Source organism: Somniosus microcephalus, chromosome 24 (assembly GCF_052327205.1).
Source record: "Somniosus microcephalus isolate GS21.2 chromosome 24, FLI_Smic_1.0, whole genome shotgun sequence".
NCBI lineage: Eukaryota > Metazoa > Chordata > Chondrichthyes > Squaliformes > Somniosidae > Somniosus > Somniosus microcephalus.
This window is the reverse complement of record NC_141010.1, coordinates 4,425,677-4,447,459: the sequence shown is the minus strand read 5'-3', so window position 1 is coordinate 4,447,459 and position 21,783 is coordinate 4,425,677. Positions and strand designations below refer to the sequence as shown.

Sequence of the window (21,783 nt, the reverse complement as noted above, 5' to 3'; positions counted from 1 at the left end):
ACACTCATATCCAAAATGTTCTGTTTTTTATTGACCAATACAGGAAGCAGAAATCTTTTGACCTGGGGTACCCTGTTGGTGCGATGACACCATCTTTATGTCACATGTGCTTTCGAAGGTGACACTGTCTTTTCCCTATTGCAGCATCTTTGATATTGTTATCAGATATATTGAGATGTTTCCCCCTCTATTCTCTTCCAGTTTTCAGCATGTACCTAACCCCGCTTGTGGCAGCTTTGGCAAATTGAGGCCTACCTCATCTGATGGGAACTTGGATAGGCTGAGGCCTATCTCGTCGTGTGGGAATTTCGACAGGTTTCGGCCGACCCCATCGTACGGGAACCTAAACACATTGAAGCCGACCCCATCCTGCAGAAACTCTCAGACTCTGGGGGTCACCGTGTCCAGCACTAATCTCGAGGTGCTGCGAGCAGCTCACTCTTCCCCCCACCGTAGGCGATACGCATCTGAATCGGCCACGAACCTGAGGGAACACACGACCACGACGAGCACATCACTTGGATTAGTCACCTTGCTGAAGGAGCATGGTATATCTGCCGCCGTGTATGACCTAATCCACAGTGGTCAAGACAATAGTGCTGGTCAGGAAACCGCCATTATTCACCAGCAGTCCAAAGGACCACCGTCCAATTTCCCAAATCCAGGGGCACAGCTGGTCAACCCTTCTAAATCCCCATTTGAACTGAAATACACCAGTCCACCACAAAAACCCTTCCTCACCTCCAACTTGGCCAGGTCCATGCTCAGAGGGACGAGTTCCGCCGAGGATGGAGGGAGTCGGAATGACAACAGAACCGAAAGAAACATCTTTAGCTTTAACCTGGTAGAGAAACTGAAGAGACTTGGTTTAGACAAAGTGGTGGCCAGGGGGCTGGTGGACTCTGAGTGTAAAAGGTTGACGAGACTCACTCGAACGCCCAGTACTTGAGCAATGAGAGCAGCGAGACTTTCCCTTCCTAAATCTACTGAGAGATTCTCCAGCAGGAGTCTGCACTGATTGATCAGTCTGACTGACGCCCCCCTACCTGCACTGCATTAACTAACTGAACCTGGGTCCTATTCCTGCAGCAACAGTTCCCATCAGTCAGTCCAAGACCCATTCCAGTTTTATTTCAGTCTTGTAAGCAAACTGTTTTAGTTGATCCGCTAGTAAATTATCCGCTAAATGTTTAATAATAATCCATAATTATTATGTCAAGTGAGTTGGAGTGAGTTGCCTGCCGGGGGGGCTGGTGTGGGGATGATCTCCGAGGTGCTTCTATATCCAGTGTGCATGTGTCTCCACCCCCAGCCTGCTGCCTGGACTCACCCATCAATAACTTGCTTCCTGGGCCAAATCCAGTCCTTCTCTCACACCTCGTCCTGTGCGGGGATCGCCTCTGACTGTAAATTCCATGGATTTTAATCTTTTTAAAGTGTATGTTATTTAGAGATCATGTAGGCACAGAGCCCAGGCTGCCCTGAGAACACTGGATACCAGACTCTAACATCATTTCATGCTTTGATCCTTTAGCTACAGCCCCTCTGTGCCAGTGTACAACCTGCAGCTGGAACCCCTGGACTCTGCTCCTTTGCTTGAAGTCTAATCTCAGTGGAGCAGATTCCGACTGTCTGGCTCATGGGGAATGTTGACTGTTTCCCTGAAATGGGAAAATGTTCCGTTTTTTTTTTTCAGCACTAACTTTCCCCACCGTGACCAGATTCACCAAATTCAGGTGAGAACTCGCCCTCTCCACCAGTGGAGACCAGCGGCGGTGGTCAGGCTGGCATCTGCAGCCCAGCACCCTTGTGTGCCGGAAGGGCGGCTGACCCTGTGGCCGGCCTGTGGACCCTCCAGTGAGACTCAGTGCACTGTTACTGGGCAGGATCAGCGCTTGAACTGAACCCTCTGTGGCCGCACCTGTACTGAGCCATTTCTCAACTATAACCTGCAACGAAAACTGATTCTGAACTATAAATGAGAGGGAGCTTTCGGTACTTTCATTGCGGTTTTATCATTTTAAAGGATTCGGCGAGTCTCCATGTTTGGAGAATTGTTCCAGTTTTGTTCCCTTTTGGGTTGGTTGCTGAATGTTAACCCTTTGCACACTGCAGCGCCATTTAAACAAACATTGGTGTGCAAGAAAATAAAATCCAACAGTTATTGTGGAAATCCTGAAATCTGCAAATCAAAGTGTGTTTGCAGCCCTCACTGTCAACTCTTGCAGAGAAAGTCTTTCAGCAAGGCATCATGGATGTCTGGATAATTGGGCAGAGGGGCAATGGACTTTAGGGAGGTTGAGAACACAGCTGGATATTCGGGATGCTTGGCTCCGGCCCCTTTAATACCCTCACCCAACAAACATCTCTCAATCTCAGTTTCGAAATGTTCAATTGACCCCCAGCCTCAACAGCTTTTTGGGGGGAGAGAGCTCCAGATTTCCACTGCCCTTTGTGTGAAGATGTGCTTCCTGACATCACCCCCGGCTTTAATTATTGTCTGCCTTCCTGGGACAGCATGAATTCTTCAGTCAAAGGTGTCAGAGGGATGAGTGTCGGAGCAGTGGTTAATTTTCCCAATCCCTGACAACATTCCAATTTTGATCTTTCTGGAGTCCGGATTCTTTTGAGCCCGTGTGTGTGTGTGATTTAAAAAAAAAAAACTCCCCAATCATTCTGCGACTGAGCAGCTCTCCGAGAAATGGCACGGACCGTTTTTAATTGACCCATTTCAAATCGAATTCCGCTGCGAGGAGGTTTCCCTGAGCCCCACCTGCCCCTGTCAGGCCGCCCTGTGTCGGTATGTGGTACCAGCTGCCCCTCAGTGGGGACACACTCCGGATTTTGACCCCCGTTTCTTCCCCCTGGGCAGCCCTGGTCCCTGCTCACTGGTTTATACTTATTCTAAGATTCTGTCACTAACCCCCCTCTCCCACCACTAGGACTGCAACGTGGAGACTAAACCCAGACCTGGAACAGTGCAGAGTCCTGGTGATTAGGCACTTTGTCTAATTGCAGTTTTAGTGTATTTTGGGGGGTCCGACTGCACACAGGTCCATCCTAGTTGGAGCTTTGTGGAGGGATAAGTTGCTCTTATTTTACGTTAGCGAGGCGCTCCTTCAAGTCAGTCAGCTATTCTGTGTAGCAGTAATGTACAGACCTCATGCTCTCTGTGTCAGAAGGAAAATCAAAGATAGAGTTTAATCCTGTAAAGATTTGTAATTTTTTTAAATTAAAAGAAAAATAAACAGATATCAGAAGATGAATGAGTTCCAGTTACTGATGTAAACTCTCCCTAAACGCCCCTCCTCTGCCTTGCCAACTTTCTCTCTACTTTCAAAGGCCCCTCTAAACCTCCCTCTTCCCAAACCTCTCCCCACTCACTGCCTGCTCAGTGCCCCCTGTTCCCCTGTAAACCCCTCCAGATGTGCGTTACGTGTGACGTGCAACATAAATGCCACTCTGGCTCTCGGAGAATGTGGAGAGCATCTCATGTCCGGTGTAATAAATGGCCAGCTCATTGGTCTCAGTGACTGGGTCTGGGCTGCTAGTAGCTTTAACTGTTACTAAGATTCACAAGAGGCCCCCAGAATCTGATGGCGGTGAGGTATCCATCTATTCATGATATTTTATAATCATGTTAAGAATTGCCTCCCTTGGACTGTTAACCACAGTCCTTCCACACACCCTAATCCTCATCTCCTGGGTTAAAGAAAGCAAGACTTGCATTTCTATAGCGCCTTTCACAACCACTGGACGTCCCAAAGCGCTTCACAGCCAATGAAGTACTTTTTGAAGTGTAGTCAATGTTGTAATGTAGGAAATGCGGGAGACAATTTGCGCACAGCAAGCTCCCACAAACAGCAATGTGATGATGACCAGATAATCTGTTTTTTAGTGATGTTGGTTGAGGGATAAATATTGGCCCAGGACACCGGGGAGAACTCCCCTGCTCTTCCAATAGCGCCGAGCGATTTTTTACATCCACCTGAGAAAGCAGACGGGGCCGCAGCTTACCATTTCACCTGAAAGACTGCTCCTCCGACAGTGCAGCGCTCCCTCAGCACTGTACTGGAGTGTCAGCCTAGATTTTTGTGCTCAAGAATCACTGAAAGTTAACATACAGGTACAGCAAGCAATTAGGAAAGTAAATGGTATGTTGGCCTTTATTACAAGAGGATTGGAGTATAGAGTAAAGACGTCTTGCTGCAATTATATAGGGCCCTGGTGAGACCACACCTGGAGTATTGTGTACAGTTTTGGTCTCCTTACCTAAGGAAGGATATACTTGCCATAGAGGGAGTGCAACGAAGGTTCACCAGACTGGTTCCTGGGATGGGGGGATTGTCCAATGAGGAGAGATTGAGTAGACTCGGCCTATATTCTCTAGAGTTTAGAAGAATGAGAGGTGATCTCGTTGAAACATACAAAATTCTTACAGGGTTTGACAGGGTAGATGCAGGGAGGATGTTTCCCCTGGCTGGAGAGTCTAGAACCAGGGGTCACAGTCTCAGAATAAGGGGTCGGCCATTTAGGACTGAGATGAGGAGAAATTTCTTCACTCAGAGGGTGGTGAATCTTTGGAATTCTCTGCCCCAGAGGGCTGTGGAGGCTCAGTCGTTGAGTATATTCAAGATGTGGAGATGCCGGTGTTGGACTGGGGTGGACAAATGTGAGAAGTCACACAACACCAGGTTATAGTCCAACAGCTTTATTTGAAATCACAAGCTTTCGGAGCGCTGCTCCTTCATCAGGTGAAGTCAATCCCTGACGAAGGAGCAGCGCTCCGAAAGCTTGTGATTTCAAATAAAGCTGTTGGACTATAACTGAGTATTTTCAAAACAGAGGTTGATAGATTTTTGGATATTAAGGGCTATGAGGCTAGTGCAGATGAGGTAGAAGATCAGCCTTGATCTTATTGAATGGTGGAGCAGGCTCGATGGGCCGAATGTCCTACTCCTATTTCTTATGTAAGTCTCTGGAGTGGGACTTGAACCCACAACCTTCTGACTCAGAAGCGAGAATGCTGCCCACTGTGCTACAGTTGACATACAATATAAACACTCCCTGATTCCCAGGTCCTTTGAAAACCTTTCCTTCTCCCCTTCCCCATGGGCTGGAGAGATACCTGTGGAATGCAGGGATTGAAGCTATACTCTCACATACAAGTTGTGCTCCACTGGCCTGCAGCACCTGATGGGCCGAATGGCCAACATTCCTTATCCTTAATAAAAAAAAAAACATTTACACCCGGGCAGCAACCTCCACCTTTCCCCACACAGCTCTGTCCCACTAGCTGAAGATCCTTGGAAATGTAGCCGTGGGGTCCTCAATGATCAGGAATGGCCCAGATAGAGAGAGAATTCGGCAATTGAGAGGACAGTCTATCAGAAAGCAGTGTGCTAACTGCTGCATTACAGCCAGTGACCAGGACCAGACCACCCTCTCTATAGTCACTGCATTAACTGCAGTGAGGGGAGCCACAGTTAGATCAGATTGGGTCATTTTTTCATGTTTAGTTGGGGAATGTGTAGAGCATTCATCTGTTGATGTTCCACTCTCCCAGGAGTTTATATAAGAATGGAAAGGCCCGCACACATACCGCCCCCCGCCCGACACACACACACATAGAATCACGGAATCATAGAAAGTTACAACACGGAAGGAGGCCATTCCGGTCCATCATGTCCGCGCCGGCAACAAAGAGCTATCCAGCCTAATCCCACTTCCCAGCTCTTGGTCCGTAGCCCTGCAGGTTAGAGCATCCCAAGTGTACATCCAAGTACTTTTTAAATGTGGTGAGGGTTCCTGCCTCTACCACCCTTTCAGGCAGTGAGTTCCAGACCCCCACAACCCTCTGGGTGAAGAAATTTCCCCTCAAATCCTCCCATAACCTTCCACCAATTACTTTAAATCTGTGCCCCCTGGTTTTTGACCCCTTTGCTAAGGGAAATAGTCCTTTCAAGAGGATTCGAGTACAGGAGCAAGGATGTCTTGCTGCAGTTGTACAGGGCCTTGGTGAGGCCACACCTTGAGTATTGTGTGCAGTTTTGGTCGCCTTATCTGAGGAAGGATGTTCTTGCCATGGAAGGAGTGCAGCGAAGATTCACCAGACTGATACCTGGGATGGCAGGAATGACGTATGAGGAGAGATTGGGTCGATTGGGTTTGTATTCACTAGAGTTTAGAAGAATGAGAGGGGATCTCATTGAAACTTATAAAATTCTAACAGGACTAGACTGACTAGATGCAGGAAGGATGTTCCCAATGGCGGGGGAGTCCAGAACCAGGGGTCTAAGGATAAGGGGTAAGCCATTTAGGACTGAGATGAGGAGGAATTTCTTCACCCAGAGTGTGGTGAACCTGTGGAATTCGCTACCACAGAAGGCAGTTGAGGCCAATTCATCATTAGATATATTCAAGGAGTTAGATATATTTCTTAAGGCTAAGGGGATCAAGGGATATGGGGAGAAAGCAGGGACAGGGTACTGAATTTGGATGATCAGCCATGATCTCATTAAATGGCAGAACAGGCTCAAGGGGCCGAATGGCCTACTCCTGCTCCTATCTTCGATGTTTCTATCCACTTTATCTATGCCCCTCATAATTTTATACACCTCAATAAGGTCTCCCCTCAGCCTCCTCTGTTCCAAGGAAAACAGACCCAGCCTATCCAGTCTTTCTTCATAGCTAAGATTCTCTACTCTCAGCAACATCCTTATAAATCTCCTCTGTACCCTCTCTAGTGCAATCACATCTTTCCTGTAACGTGGTGACCAGAACTGCACGCAGTACTCTAGCTGAGGCCGAACTAGTGTTTTATACAGTTGAAGCATAACCCCCCTGCTCTTGTATTCTATGCCACGGCTAATAAAGGCAAGCATTCCGTATGCCTTCTTAACCATCTAATTTACCACACACACCCACAGACACACACAGACACAGATACCCCCCACACACACAGGCACATATCCCTCCCCCCACAGACACACACACAGACACAGATACCCAATCCCTACACTCGCACCCACCCACACACGTACTCGTTGCTTCACTCACTGTTTCACAAGGAGGTTTATAAGTTACTATTGGGAGGTGTGTGAATTCATTGTCAAGTGTTCCTCGCCACCCAGGATCAGACGGTGTCTGTGACACTCAGTAAAGCGGAACACAAAGTGTGGTACACAACACAAACACCCTTTATTAAAAGAACCGAAAAATATCAAATTCTCTGAGTAAAATCAACAACAGTAAACCGTCCAATAATTCTTAAATGGATCAAAAATCTTTCTCTGCATTATTTTGAAAATGGGTTTCTATTTGAAAATCCAAGCTCAGTCAGTCGGTTCACGGGGTGAAGGGAATGGGTTCCTAGCGTTACACATGAATTGTTTTTGTCTGAATGATGACTCTGATGTTGCAGTTTTTAGGAGTCCAGTTCATACTCTTCGACACTGCGCCGGCCAAAGTCCATCCAGCCTGTGTAATCTCGGTCATGCATCTGGTGCAGGACATCGCGCAGCTGATAGCGGTCAGCCTGGTTCAACAGTCCGGCTGTTAGATATAAAAATAACAATCAGACCTTCTCCGCATTTTCCCTTCCTATTATCTCCCCTCTCCTGGAGACACTGACTCTCACTGGGGAACAGTTCCACAGACACTGACTCTCACTGGGGTACAGTTCCACAGACACTGACTCTCACTGGGGTACAGTTCCACAGAAACTGACTCTCACTGGGGTACAGTTCCACAGACACTGACTCTCACTGGGGTACAGTTCCACAGACACTGACTCTCACTGGGGTACAGTTCCACAGACACTGACTCTCACTGGGGAACAGTTCCACAGACACTGACTCGCACTGGGGTACAGTTCCACAGACACTGACTCTGACTGGGGTACAGTTCCACAGACACTGACTCTCACTGGGGTACAGTTCCACAGACACTGACTTTCACTGGGGTACAGTTCCACACACACTGACTCTCACTGGGGTACAGTTCCACAGACACTGACTCTCACTGGGGTACAGTTCCACAGACACTGACTCTCACTGGGGTACATTTCCACAGGCACTGACTCTCACTGGGGTACAGTTCCACAGGCACTGACTCTCACTGGGGTACAGTTCCACAGGCACTGACTCTCACTGGGGTACACTTCCACAGACACTGACTCTCACTGGGATACAGTTCCACAGACACTGACTCTCACTGGGGTACAGTTCCACAGACACTGACTCTCACTGGGGAACAGTTCCACAGACACTGACTCTCACTGGGGTACAGTTCCACAGACACTGACTCTCACTGGGGTAGAGTTCCACAGACACTGACTTTCACTGGGGTACAATTCCACAGACACTGACTCTCACTGGGGTACAGTTCCACAGGCACTGACTCTCACTGGGGTACAGTTCCACAGACACTGACTCTCACTGGGGTACAGTTCCACAGACACTGACTCTCACTGGGTTACAGTTCCACAGGCACCGACTCTCACTGGGGTACAGTTCCACAGACACCGACTCTCACTGGGGTACAGTTCCACAGACACTGACTCTCACTGGGCTACAGTTCCACAGACACCGACTCTCACTGGGGTACAGTTCCACAGACACTGACTCTCACTGGGGTACAGTTCCACAGACACTGACTCTCACTGGGGTACAGTTCCACAGACACTGACTCTCACTGGGGTACAGTTCCACAGACACTGACTCTCACTGGGATACAGTTCCACAGACACTGACTCTCACTGGGGTACAGTTCCACAGACACTGACTCTCACTGGGGTACAGTTCCACAGACACTGACTCTCACTGGGGTACAGTTCCACAGACACTGACTCTCACTGGGGTACAGTTCCACAGACACTGACTCTCACTGGGGTACAGTTCCACAGACACTGACTCTCACTGGGGTACAGTTCCACAGACACTGACTCTCACTGGGGTACAGTTCCGCAGGCACTGACTCTCACTGGGGTACAGTTCCACAGACACTGACTCTCACTGGGGTACAGTTCCACAGACAATGACTCTCACTGGGGTACAGTTCCACAGGCACTGACTCTCACTGGGGTACAGTTCCACAGACACTGACTCTCACTGGGGTACAGTTCCACAGGCACTGACTCTCACTGGGGTACAGTTCCACAGACATTGACTGTCACTGGGGTACAGTTCCACAGACACTGACTCTCACTGGGGTACAGTTCCACAGACACTGACTCTCACTGGGGTACAGTTCCACAGACACTGACTCTGACTGGGGTACAGTTCCACAGGCACTGACTCTCACTGGGGTACAGTTCCACACACACTGACTCTCACTGGGGTACAGTTCTACAAACGCTGACTCTCACTGTGGTACAGTTCCACACACTCTGACTCTCACTGGGGTACAGCTCCACAGACACTGACTCTCCCTGGGGTACAGTTTCACAGACACTGACTCTCACTGGGGTACAGTTCCACAGACACTGACTCTCACTGGGGTACAGTTCCACAGACACTGACTCTCACTGGGGTACAGTTCCACAGACACTGACTCTCACTGGGGTACAGTTCCACAGACACTGACTCTCACTGGGGTACAGTTCCACAGACACTGAGTCTCACTGGGGTACAGTTCCACAGACACTGACTCTCACTGGGGTACAGTTCCACAGACACTGACTCTCACTGGGGTACAGTGCCACAGACACTGACTCTCACTGGGGTACAGTTCCACAGACACTGACTCACACTGGGGTACAGTTCCACAGACACTGACTCTCACTGGGGTACAGTTCCACAGGCACTGACTCTCACTGGGGTACAGTTCCACAGGCACTGACTCTCACTGGGGTACACTTCCACAGACACTGACTCTCACTGGGATACAGTTCCACAGACACTGACTCTCACTGGGGTACAGTTCCACAGACACTGACTCTCACTGGGGTACAGTTCCACAGACACTGACTCTCACTGGGGTACAGTTCCACAGACACTGACTCTCACTGGGGTACAGTTCCACAGACACTGACTCTCACTGGGGTACAGTTCCACAGGCACTGACTCTCACTGGGGGACAGTTCCACAGACACTGACTCTCACTGGGGTACATTTTTAATCCTCTAATCCTTGTAGCAATTACTTTAAATATAAGGCCCCTGGTTATTGATCCCTCTGCTAAGGGAGAAATCCTTCCTATCTACTCTATCTTGGCCCCTCATAATTTTATACACCTCAATAATATGGACCAAGAGCTGGAAAGCGTGATTAGGCTGGCTAGCTCCTTTTCGGCTGGCACAGACACAATGGGTCAAATGGCCACCTTCTGTGTTGTAAATTTCTCTGATTCTATGGTCTATGTTATTGTCACCTCCAGACTCAATTACTCCAATCCTCTCCTGGCCAGTCTCCCATCCAAACCCTCCATTAACTTAAGCTCATCCCAAACTCTGCTGCCCGTCATGTACTCCTCCCAAATCCCGCTCACTCACCCCTCCGTCCTTGCTAAACAATGATCCCCAATCCTTGTATCCTTCGCGGCCACACCGCTTCCAATCTCTAAAACCTCCCGCAGCTCCTCTTGTTCACTGTCCCCTTCCTTCGCCCCTTCATTGGCCAGTGTTCCTTCAGCTGCCTCGGCCCTCAGTGCAATTCCATCCCCTAAACTCTCCACCTCACTCTCCTCCTTTAAGACCCTCCTTAAGAAAAAAAGACTTGCATTTATATAGCGCCTTTCACAACCCCAAGACGCCCCAAAGCGCTTTACAGCCAAAACAGTGGAGTCGCTGTTGTAATGTAGAAATGGCAGCTGCCAATTTGCACACAGCAAGATCCCGCAAACAGCAATGAGATAATGACCAGTAAATCTGTTTTAGTGATGTTGACTGAGGGATAAACATTGGCCCTAGGACACTGGGAAGAACTCACCTGCTTTTCTTCGAAATAGTGTCACGGGATCTTTTACATCCACCAGAGGCCTCGGTTTAACAGCTCATCCAAAAGACGGCACCTCTGGCAGTGCAGCACTCCCTCAGCACTGCACGGGAGGGTCAGCCTGGATTATGTTCGACCGAGTCTCTGGAACCCACAAACCTTCTGATTCAGAGGTGAGAGCGCTACCTCCTGAGCCACAGGTAACAGCTGCTCACAGCCTACCATTTTGACCAGGGTTTTGGTCACTCCTCCTACCCTCTCCTTCATTGGCTCAGCATCCACTTGATGTCCTGGTGCCCTTGTGAAGTGCCTGGGGGCGTTTTTCTACGTTAAAGGCGCACAATATAGTGGCAAGTTGCTGCAGCAGCGCAGCGAGAATCGGCACCTTCAGGAGGAGGGGAGGAATTTTGCACAAAAACATGTCTAACGCGAGTCTGAGGTGCACACACTGTACCTTCTTGAATCTGGGGTAGCAGTTTGGATATCAGCTCCTCCGCCCTTAAAGGGACAGACCTGCGGGCCAGCCAACCTGCTCCGTTGCCTGATGGGTACTTGCCAGTGCGCTCCAGAATAATTCCTCCATTATCGTGAGGGTCTGAGAGTGGCTTCGACAGGCAGCCTGTTGCCAGGACGACCACCAGAACACTGATGTACACTGTGTTGGTCATATCTGTAAAATACAAAGCACATACGGACATCCAGTAACACATAACACACTGCGCTCAGCACACAGGTTGAAGAAAGGCGGACTGTTATCAGAATTATCCTGATACTTCCTCAAATAGATTGAGTCCGGAGTATAATGTAAAGAAAGAAGAAAGACTTCCATTTCTATAGCGCCTTTCACAACCTCAGGATGTCCCAACGTGCTTTACAGACAATGAAGAACTTCTTGAAGTGCAGTCACTGTTGTAATGTGGGAAATGCGGCGGCCAATTTGCACAGCAAGATCTCACAAACAGCAATGTGATAATGACCGGATAATCTGTTTTTTAGTGATGTTGGTTGAGGGATAAATATTGTCCAGGACACTGGGGAGAACTGCCCTGTTCTTCTGCAAAAGAGTGGCCATGGGATCTTTGCACCCACCTGAGAGAGCAGACGGGGCCTCGGTTGAACATCTCATCTGAAACGCCCTAGTGCAGCGATCCCTCAGTACTTCCCTCGAGTGTCAGCTTAGAATAAGTCTTTAATTCCTCAGTTTGGTGCTTGAACCCATGGCCTTCCGACTCAGAGGCGAGCGGGTTACCAGCAAGCCACAGCTGACACTAATGTACACCACGCACAATACGTACACGACCCAGTATTATACACACTGCATCGGCCAAAGTTTTTCAGACTCGAGACAACTTTTGGTGAAAGGATGAATAAACCAGAAGCAGTGAATAAACCTACACTTGTCGTTAGTGCGTCATCATTCCGATCGCTTAACGACATCTTTAAACACTTAGGAAATAAAGAACATGCAAATTTGTGCATCAGTGTTACTGTCTGTTAAAACCGACACTCCCAGGGCAGGTACAGTGCGGGTTAGAAACAGAGTAAAGCTCCCTCTACACTGTCCCATCAAACACTCCCAGGGCAGGTACAGCATGGGTTAGATACAGAGTAAAGCTCCCTCTACACTGTCCCATCAAACACTCCCAGGGCAGGTACAGCACGGGTTAGATACAGAGTAAAGCTCCCTCTACACTGTCCCATCAAACACTCCCAGGGCAGGTACAGCACGGGGTTAGATACAGAGTAAAGCTCCCTCTACACTGTCCCATCAAACACTCCCAGGGCAGGTACAGCACGGGTTAGATACAGAGTAAAGCTCCCTCTACACTGTCCCATCAAACACTCCCAGTGCAGGTACAGCACGGGTTAGATACAGAGTAAAGCTCCCTCTACACTGTCCCATCAAACACTCCCAGGGCAGGTACAGTGCGGGTTAGATACAGAGTAAAGCTCCCTCTACACCGTCCCATCAAACACTCCCAGGGCAGGTACAGCACGGGTTAGATACAGAGTAAAGCTCCCTCTACACTGTCCCATCAAACACTCCCAGGGCAGGTACAGTGCGGGTTAGATACAGAGTAAAGCTCCCTCTACACTGTCCCATCAAACACTCCCAGGGCAGGTACAGCACGGGGTTAGATACAGAGTAAAGCTCCCTCTACACTGTCCCATCAAACACTCCCAGGGCAGGTACAGCATGGTTTAGATACAGAGTAAAGTTCCCTCTAGATAGTCCCATCAAACACTCCCAAGGCACAGCAGCTAAAAATGTGTGTATGTAGAAGTTTGTGCCTGTAGAACTGTACCCCAGTGAGAGTCCGTGTCTGTGGAACTGTACCCCAGTGAGAGTCAGTGTCTGTGGAACTGTACCCCAGTGAGAGTCAGTGTCTGTGGAACTGTACCCCAGTGAGAGTCAGTGTCTGTGGAACTGTACCCCAGTGAGAGTCAGTGTCTGTGGAACTGTACCCCAGTGAGAGTCAGTGTCTGTGGAACTGTACCCCAGTGAGAGTCAGTGTCTGTGGAACTGTACCCCAGTGAGAGTCAGTGTCTGTGGAACTGTACCCCAGTGAGAGTCAGTGTCTGTGGAACTGTACCCCAGTGAGAGTCAGTGTCTGTCGATCTGTACCCCAGTGAGAGTCAGTGTCTGGTGAACTGTACCCCAGTGAGAGTCAGTGTCTGTGGAACTGTACCCCAGTGAGAGTCAGTGTCTGTGGATCTGTACCCCAGTGAGAGTCAGTGTCTGTGGATCTGTACCCCAGTGAGAGTCAGTGTCTGTGGATCTGTACCCCAGTGAGAGTCAGTGTCTGTGGAACTGTACCCCAGTGAGTCAGTGTCTGTGGAACTGTACCCCAGTGAGTCAGTGTCTGTGGAACTGTACCCCAGTGAGTCAGTGTCTGTGGAACTGTACCCCAGTGAGTCAGTGTCTGTGGAACTGTACCCCAGTGAGTCAGTGTCTGTGGAACTGTACCCCAGTGAGAGTCAGTGTCTGTGGAACTGTACCCCAGTGAGAGTCAGTGTCTGTGGAACTGTACCCCAGTGAGAGTCAGTGTCTGTGGAACTGTACCCCAGTGAGTCAGTGTCTGTGGAACTGTACCCCAGTGAGTCAGTGTCTGTGGAACTGTACCCCAGTGAGAGTCAGTGTCTGTGGAACTGTACCCCAGTGAGAGTCAGTGTCTGTGGATCTGTACCCCAGTGAGTCAGCACCACCAGGATCAGAGGGGAGAACATTGTGGGGGGAAATTAAGAATAAGATCTGAAATTGAAATATGAATCTCAGCTTCGCAAAATTCCTGATTTTCGCAGATCTGGAAATTCAAGCCCCCCCCGCCATGATTCGGGTCCAATGGGTCACTTTAACTCGCCTCCCCAACCCGCGCTCATTCTAACTCTGTAAAACTTTACTTTTCAATTTAGCCAAAGCCTTTTTGAAAACCCAGAGTAATGAAAGCTACATATGGTGGCAGTGTTGGAAGCATCGATTCTACAGCTCACCTTCCTACCTGTTCAGATCCGATTGAAACCTTTTCACGGTGTGGATCAAACCTTCCCTCGATCCCCGTCTTGTTTACAATCAGCCTGACCCTGCTGACAGTGAGAGGAGCTGGAACAGGAGAGAGGGAAGGTGAAGTGTCACCGGGAGGAGGAGAAGCTGCTCAGAGATAGAGTGAAGCGGGAGAAATAATGCAAGGAAGAGAAAAATAAAGAGATGACAAATAGAGAAAGCCAGGAGAGAAAGGGGGGAAAGTATAAAGTGAGAGAGAGAGAGAAAAAGAGAAAGAGCGAGAAAGTGAGAGTGAGTGGGAGATAGAGTGAGGGAGAATGTGGAAGAGAGAGTGAGAGAGTGAGGGAGAGGGAGTGAGAGGGAGTGAGGGAGAGAGAGAGAGAGTGAGGGAGTGAGAGAGTGAGATGAGGGAGTGAGAGGGAGAATGAGGGAGTGAGGGAGAGGGAGTGAGAGTGAGAGAGTGAGGGAGTGAGGGAAAGAGTGAGATAAGTGAGATGAGTGAGATGAGGGAGTGTGAGAGTGAGGGAGTGTGAGAGTGAGTGAGGGAGAGGGAGTGAGAGAGTGAGGGAGAGAGAGAGAGAGTGAGGGAAAGAGTGAGATGAGTGAGTGAGATGAGGGAGGGAGGGAGTGAGGTAAGTGAGGGAGGCTCTGCTCACCCGCTCTGCGCTGTGCCGCTGTCCCAGGTGCTGATCTGAACTCTCCGCTCGGCTGCGCTCCGCTCGCTGGTCTCTGCCGCCTCTCAGCCCCTTTTATACATCTCACCACTGACACGTCTCCTGTTCAACACAGGGCAAGGTAAATAAATAAATATATCTGAAGGAGCTCTCTGCGTCATTTGGGCTCCAAATCCCTTCCGAACTCAACATTTATAAAAAACACAACAGGAGATGAGCGATGTCAGGAGATAAAAGTCATTGTTTATTTTTCTTAGGCAGATAAGTTTAGTTTTGCCATCGTAATAGTGTGAGTGTGAGGAGTGTGTGTGTGTGAGGAGTGTGTGAGTGTGAGGAGTGTGAGTAGTGTGTGAGTGTGAGTGTGTGTGTGTGAGGAGTGTGTGTGTGTGAGGAGTGTGAGTGTGTGTGTGTGAGTGTGAGAGTGTGTGAGGAGTGTGTGAGTGTGAGGAGTGTGAGTGTGTGAGGAGTGTGTGAGTGTGAGGAGTGTGTGAGTGTGTGAGGAGTGTGTGTGTGTGAGGAGTGTGTGAGTGTGTGAGGAGTGTGTGTGTGTGAGGAGTGTGTGAGTGTGAGAGGAGTGTGTGAGTGTGAGTGTGTGAGGAGTGTGTGAGTGTGAGGAGTGTGTGTGTGAGGAGTGTGAGTGTGTGAGGAGTGTGTGAGGAGTGTGTGAGTGTGTGTGAGTGATGAGTGTGAGGAGTGTGTGAGGAGTGTGAGTCTGTAAAGAGTGTGAGTGTGTGAGTGTGTGAGGAGTGTGGGAGTGTGAGGAGTGTGTGAGTGTGTGTGTGTGAGGAGTGAGTGTGTGAAGAGTGTGTGTGTGTGAAGTGTGTGTGCGTGAGTGTGAGGAGTGTGAGTGTGAGGAGTGTGAGTGTGTGAGGAGTGAGTGTGTGAGTCTGTAAAGAGTGTGAGTGTGTGAGGAGTGTGAGTGAGGAGTGTGTGAGTGTGAGGAGCGTGTGAAGAGTGTGTGACTAAGTGTGTGAGGAGTGTGAGTGTGTGAGGAGTGTGAGTGTGTGAGGAGTGTGAGTGTGTGAGGAGTGTGAGTGTGTGAGTGTGAGTGTGTGAGGAGTGTGTGTGTGTGTGGAGTGTGAGTGTGAGTAGTGTGTGTGTGTGAGAGGGGTGTGAGTGTGTAAGGAGTGTGTGAGGAGTGTGAGTGTGAGTGTGAGGAGTGTGAGTGTGAGTGTGTGAGGAGTGTGTGAGGAGTGTGTGAGGGGTGAGTGTGTGTGAGGAGTGTGAGTGTGAGTGTGAGGAGTGGGAGTGTGTGAGTGTGAGGAGCGTGTGAAGAGTGTGTGACTGAGTGTGTGAGGAGTGTGAGGAGTGTGAGTGTGTGAGGAGTGTGAGTGTGTGAGTGTGAGTGTGTGAGGAGTGTGTGTGTGTGTGGAGTGTGAGTGTGAGTAGTGTGTGTGTGTGAGAGGGGTGTGAGTGTGTAAGGAGTGTGTGAGGAGTGTGAGTGTGAGTGTGTGAGGAGTGTGTGAGTGTGAGGAGTGTGTGAGGGGTGTGAGTGTGTGAGGAGTGTGAGTGTGAGGAGTGTGAGTGTGTGAGGAGTGAGTGTGAGTCTGTAAAGAGTGTGAGTGTGTGAGGAGTGTGAGTGAGGAGTGTGTGAGTGTGAGGAGCGTGTGAAGAGTGTGTGACTAAGTGTGTGAGGAGTGTGAGGAGTGTGAGTGTGTGAGTGTGAGTGTGTGAGGAGTGTGTGTGTGTGTGTGGAGTGTGAGTGTGTAGTGTGTGTGTGTGAGAGGGGTGTGAGTGTGTGAGGAGTGTGAGTGTGAGTGTGTGAGGAGTGTGTGAGGCGTGTGTGAGGAGTGTGTGAGTGTGAGGAGTGTGTGAGGGGTGTGAGTGTGTGAGGAGTGTGAGTGTGAGGAGTGGGAGTGTGTGAGTGTGAGGAGCGTGTGAAGAGTGTGTGACTGAGTGTGTGAGGAGTGTGAGTGTGTGAGGAGTGTGAGTGTGTGAGGAGTGTGAGTGTGTGAGTGTGAGTGTGTGAGGAGTGTGTGTGTGTGTGGAGTGTGAGTGTGAGTAGTGTGTGTGTGTGAGAGGGGTGTGAGTGTGTAAGGAGTGTGTGAGGAGTGTGAGTGAGTGTGTGAGGAGTGTGTGAGTGTGAGGAGTGTGTGAGGGGTGTGAGTGTGTGAGGAGTGTGAGTGTGAGGAGTGTGAGTGTGTGAGGAGTGAGTGTGAGTCTGTAAAGAGTGTGAGTGTGTGAGGAGTGTGAGTGAGGAGTGTGTGAGTGTGAGGAGCGTGTGAAGAGTGTGTGACTAAGTGTGTGAGGAGTGTGAGTGTGTGAGGAGTGTGAGTGTGTGAGTGTGAGTGTGTGAGGAGTGTGAGTGTGTGAGGAGTGTGAGTGTGAGTGTGAGTGTGTGAGGAGTGTGTGAGGAGTGTGTGAGGAGTGTGTGAGTGTGAGGAGTGTGTGAGGGGTGTGAGTGTGTGAGGAGTGTGAGGAGTGTGAGAAGTGTGAGTGTGTGTGTGTGTGTGAGGAGTGTGAGGAGTGTGAGTGTGTGAGGAGTGTGAGTGTGTGAGGAGTGTGAGTGTGTGAGGAGTGTGAGTGTGTGAGGAGTGTGAGTGTGTAAGGAGTCTGTGAGTGTGTGAGGAGTGTGTGTGAGGAGTGTGAGTGAGGAGTGTGTGTGTGTGTGTGAAGAGTGTGAGTGTGTGAAGAGTGTGAGTGTGTGAGGGGTGTGAGTGTGAGAGGAGTGTGAGTGTGAGGTGTGTGAGGAGTGTGTGAGTGTGAGTGTGTGAGGAGTGTGTGAGTGGGAGGAGTGTGTGTGTGAGTGTGAGTGTGTGTGTGAGGAGTGTGAGTGTGTGAGTGTGAGTGTGTGAGGAGTGTGTGTGTGTGTGGAGTGTGAGTGTGAGTAGTGTGTGTGTGTGAGAGGGGTGTGAGTGTGTAAGGAGTGTGTGAGGAGTGTGAGTGTGAGTGTGAGGAGTGTGAGTGTGAGTGTGTGAGGAGTGTGTGAGGAGTGTGTGAGGGGTGAGTGTGTGTGAGGAGTGTGAGTGTGAGGAGTGGGAGTGTGTGAGTGTGAGGAGCGTGTGAAGAGTGTGTGACTGAGTGTGTGAGGAGTGTGAGTGTGTGAGGAGTGTGAGTGTGTGAGGAGTGTGAGTGTGTGAGTGTGAGTGTGTGAGGAGTGTGTGTGTGTGTGGAGTGTGAGTGTGAGTAGTGTGTGTGTGTGAGAGGGGTGTGAGTGTGTAAGGAGTGTGTGAGGAGTGTGAGTGTGAGTGTGTGAGGAGTGTGTGAGTGTGAGGAGTGTGTGAGGGGTGTGAGTGTGTGAGGAGTGTGAGTGTGAGGAGTGTGAGTGTGTGAGGAGTGAGTGTGAGTCTGTAAAGAGTGTGAGTGTGTGAGGAGTGTGAGTGAGGAGTGTGTGAGTGTGAGGAGCGTGTGAAGAGTGTGTGACTAAGTGTGTGAGGAGTGTGAGGAGTGTGAGTGTGTGAGTGTGAGTGTGTGAGGAGTGTGTGTGTGTGTGTGGAGTGTGAGTGTGTAGTGTGTGTGTGTGAGAGGGGTGTGAGTGTGTGAGGAGTGTGAGTGTGAGTGTGTGAGGAGTGTGTGAGGCGTGTGTGAGGAGTGTGTGAGTGTGAGGAGTGTGTGAGGGGTGTGAGTGTGTGAGGAGTGTGAGTGTGAGGAGTGGGAGTGTGTGAGTGTGAGGAGCGTGTGAAGAGTGTGTGACTGAGTGTGTGAGGAGTGTGAGTGTGTGAGGAGTGTGAGTGTGTGAGGAGTGTGAGTGTGTGAGTGTGAGTGTGTGAGGAGTGTGTGTGTGTGTGGAGTGTGAGTGTGAGTAGTGTGTGTGTGTGAGAGGGGTGTGAGTGTGTAAGGAGTGTGTGAGGAGTGTGAGTGAGTGTGTGAGGAGTGTGTGAGTGTGAGGAGTGTGTGAGGGGTGTGAGTGTGTGAGGAGTGTGAGTGTGAGGAGTGTGAGTGTGTGAGGAGTGAGTGTGAGTCTGTAAAGAGTGTGAGTGTGTGAGGAGTGTGAGTGAGGAGTGTGTGAGTGTGAGGAGCGTGTGAAGAGTGTGTGACTAAGTGTGTGAGGAGTGTGAGTGTGTGAGGAGTGTGAGTGTGTGAGTGTGAGTGTGTGAGGAGTGTGAGTGTGTGAGGAGTGTGAGTGTGAGTGTGAGTGTGTGAGGAGTGTGTGAGGAGTGTGTGAGGAGTGTGTGAGTGTGAGGAGTGTGTGAGGGGTGTGAGTGTGTGAGGAGTGTGAGGAGTGTGAGAAGTGTGAGTGTGTGTGTGTGTGTGAGGAGTGTGAGGAGTGTGAGTGTGTGAGGAGTGTGAGTGTGTGAGGAGTGTGAGTGTGTGAGGAGTGTGAGTGTGTGAGGAGTGTGAGTGTGTAAGGAGTCTGTGAGTGTGTGAGGAGTGTGTGTGAGGAGTGTGAGTGAGGAGTGTGTGTGTGTGTGTGAAGAGTGTGAGTGTGTGAAGAGTGTGAGTGTGTGAGGGGTGTGAGTGTGAGAGGAGTGTGAGTGTGAGGTGTGTGAGGAGTGTGTGAGTGTGAGTGTGTGAGGAGTGTGTGAGTGGGAGGAGTGTGTGTGTGAGTGTGAGTGTGTGTGTGAGGAGTGTGAGAGTGTGAGTGGTGTGAGTGTGAGTGTGTGTGAGTGATGAGTGTGAGGAGTGTGTGAGGAGTGTGAGTCTGTAAAGAGTGTGAGTGTGTGAGGAGTGTGTGAGTGTGTGAGTGTGTGAGGAGTGTGTGAGTGTGAGGAGTGTGTGTGTGTGAGGAGTGAGTGTGTGAAGAGTGTGAGTGTGAAGAGTGTGAGTGTGTGAAGAGTGTGAAGGGTGTGTGAGTGAGTGTGAGTGAGTGAGTGTGAGGAGTGTGAGTGTGTGAGGAGTGTGAGTGTGTGAGGAGTGTGTGTGTGAGTGTGTGAGGAGTGTGTGAGTGTGAGTGTGTGTGTGTGTGAGAGGAGTGTGTGTGAGTGTGTGAGGAGTGTGTGAGTGTGAGGAGTGTGTGAGGAGTGAGTGTGTGAGTGTGAGTGTGTGAGGAGTGAGTGTGAGAGTCTGTAAAGAGTGTGAGAGTGTGAGGAGCATGTGAATGTGTGAGGAGTGTGTGACTGTGTGTGAGGAGTGAGTGTGTGAGGAGTGTGTGAGTGTGTGAGGAGTGTGAGAGTGTGTGAGGAGTGTGTGAGTGTGTGAGTGTGAGTGTGAGAGTGTGTGAGGAGTGTGAGTGTGTGAGGAGTGTGTGAGGAGTGTGTGAGTGTGAGGAGTGTGTGAGTGTGTGAGGAGTGTGTGTGTGTGAGGAGTGTGTGAGTGTGAGAGGAGTGTGTGAGTGTGTGAGGAGTGTGTGAGTGTGAGGAGTGTGTGTGTGAGGAGTGTGTGAGTGTGAGTGGTGTGAGTGTGAGTGTGTGTGAGTGATGAGTGTGAGGAGTGTGTGAGGAGTGTGAGTCTGTAAAGAGTGTGAGTGTGTGAGTGTGTGAGGAGTGTGGGAGTGTGGGAGTGTGTGAAGAGTGTGAGTGTGTGAAGAGTGTGTGTGTGTGAAGAGTGTGTGCGTGAGTGTGAGGAGTGTGAGTGTGAGGAGTGTGAGTGTGTGAGGAGTGAGTGTGTGAGTCTGTAAAGAGTGTGAGTGTGTGAGGAGTGTGAGTGAGGAGTGTGTGAGTGTGAGGAGCGTGTGAGGAGCGTGTGAAGAATGTGTGACTGAGTGTGTGAGGAGTGTGAGTGTGTGAGTGTGTGAGTGTGAGTGTGTGAGGAGTGTGTGTGTGTGTGGAGTGTGAGTGTGAGTAGTGTGTGTGTGTGAGAGGGGTGTGAGTGTGTAAGGAGTGTGTGAGGAGTGTGAGTGTGAGTGTGAGGAGTGTGAGTGTGAGTGTGTGAGGAGTGTGTGAGTGTGAGGAGTGTGTGAGGGGTGTGAGTGTGTGAGGAGTGTGAGTGTGAGGAGTGGGAGTGTGTGAGTGTGAGGAGCGTGTGAAGAGTGTGTGACTGAGTGTGTGAGGAGTGTGAGTGTGTGAGGAGTGTGAGTGTGTGAGGAGTGTGAGTGTGTGAGGAGTGTGAGTGTGTGAGTGTGAGTGTGTGAGGAGTGTGTGTGTGTGTGGAGTGTGAGTGTGAGTAGTGTGTGTGTGTGAGAGGAGTGTGAGTGTGTAAGGAGTGTGTGAGGAGTGTGAGTGTGAGGAGTGTGAGTGTGAGTGTGTGAGGAGTGTGTGAGTGTGAGGAGTGTGTGAGGGGTGTGAGTGTGTGAGGAGTGTGAGTGTGAGGAGTGTGAGTGTGTGAGGAGTGAGCGTGTGAGTCTGTAAAGAGTGTGAGTGTGTGAGGAGTGTGAGTGAGGAGTGTGTGAGTGTGAGGAGCATGTGAAGAGTGTGTGACTAAGTGTGTGAGGAGTGTGAGTGTGTGAGGAGTGTGAGTGTGTGAGTGTGAGTGTGTGAGGAGTGTGTGTGTGTGTGGAGTGTGAGTGTGAGTAGTGTGTGTGTGTGAGAGGGGTGTGAGTGTGTAAGGAGTGTGTGAGGAGTGTGAGTGTGAGTGTGAGTGTGTGAGGAGTGTGTGAGGAGTGTGTGAGTGTGAGGAGTGTGTGAGGGGTGTGAGTGTGTGAGGAGTGTGAGGAGTGTGAGAAGTGTGAGTGTGTGCGTGTGTGAGGAGTGTGAGGAGTGTGAGTGTGTGAGGAGTGTGAGTGTGTGAGGAGTCTGTGAGTGTGTGAGGAGTGTGTGTGAGGAGTGTGAGTGAGGAGTGTGAGTGTGTGTGTGTGTGAAGAGTGTGAGTGTGTGAAGAGTGTGAGTGAGGAGTGTGTGAGTGTGAGGAGCATGTG

General features: G+C 50.1%; 2 protein-coding genes across 6 annotated transcripts in view; one reads left to right on the top strand and one right to left on the bottom strand.

Moving 5' to 3' along the window:
• The window catches only part of hap1 (huntingtin associated protein 1), a 69,512-nt gene extending 66,250 nt beyond the window's left edge, over positions 1-3,262 (top strand). Inside the window, exon 15 of the mRNA XM_085966089.1 lies at positions 202-3,262. Within this exon, the coding sequence (XP_085822215.1) occupies positions 202-949 (748 nt within the window). The 3' untranslated portion in view covers positions 950-3,262. The remainder of the gene's footprint in view (positions 1-201) is intronic.
• Positions 3,263-7,182: 3,920 nt separating this feature from the next.
• The window catches only part of LOC147100969 (cholecystokinin-like), a 131,162-nt gene continuing 116,561 nt past the window's right edge, over positions 7,183-21,783 (bottom strand). For 2 of the 5 annotated variants that reach the window (XM_085966092.1, XM_085966093.1), the window contains exons 3-6: positions 15,093-15,212; positions 14,435-14,535; positions 11,389-11,604; positions 7,183-7,554 (exon numbers count right to left, since the gene is read on the bottom strand). In XM_085966092.1, coding sequence (XP_085822218.1) covers positions 7,427-7,554; positions 11,389-11,602 — 342 coding nt within the window. In that variant the 5' untranslated portion in view covers positions 11,603-11,604; positions 14,435-14,535; positions 15,093-15,212 and the 3' untranslated portion in view covers positions 7,183-7,426. Of the gene's footprint in view, positions 7,555-11,388; positions 11,605-14,426; positions 14,536-15,092; positions 15,213-21,783 lie in introns of all 5 variants that reach the window. The other 3 variants (XM_085966094.1, XM_085966095.1, XM_085966096.1) reach the window with 3 other exon arrangements.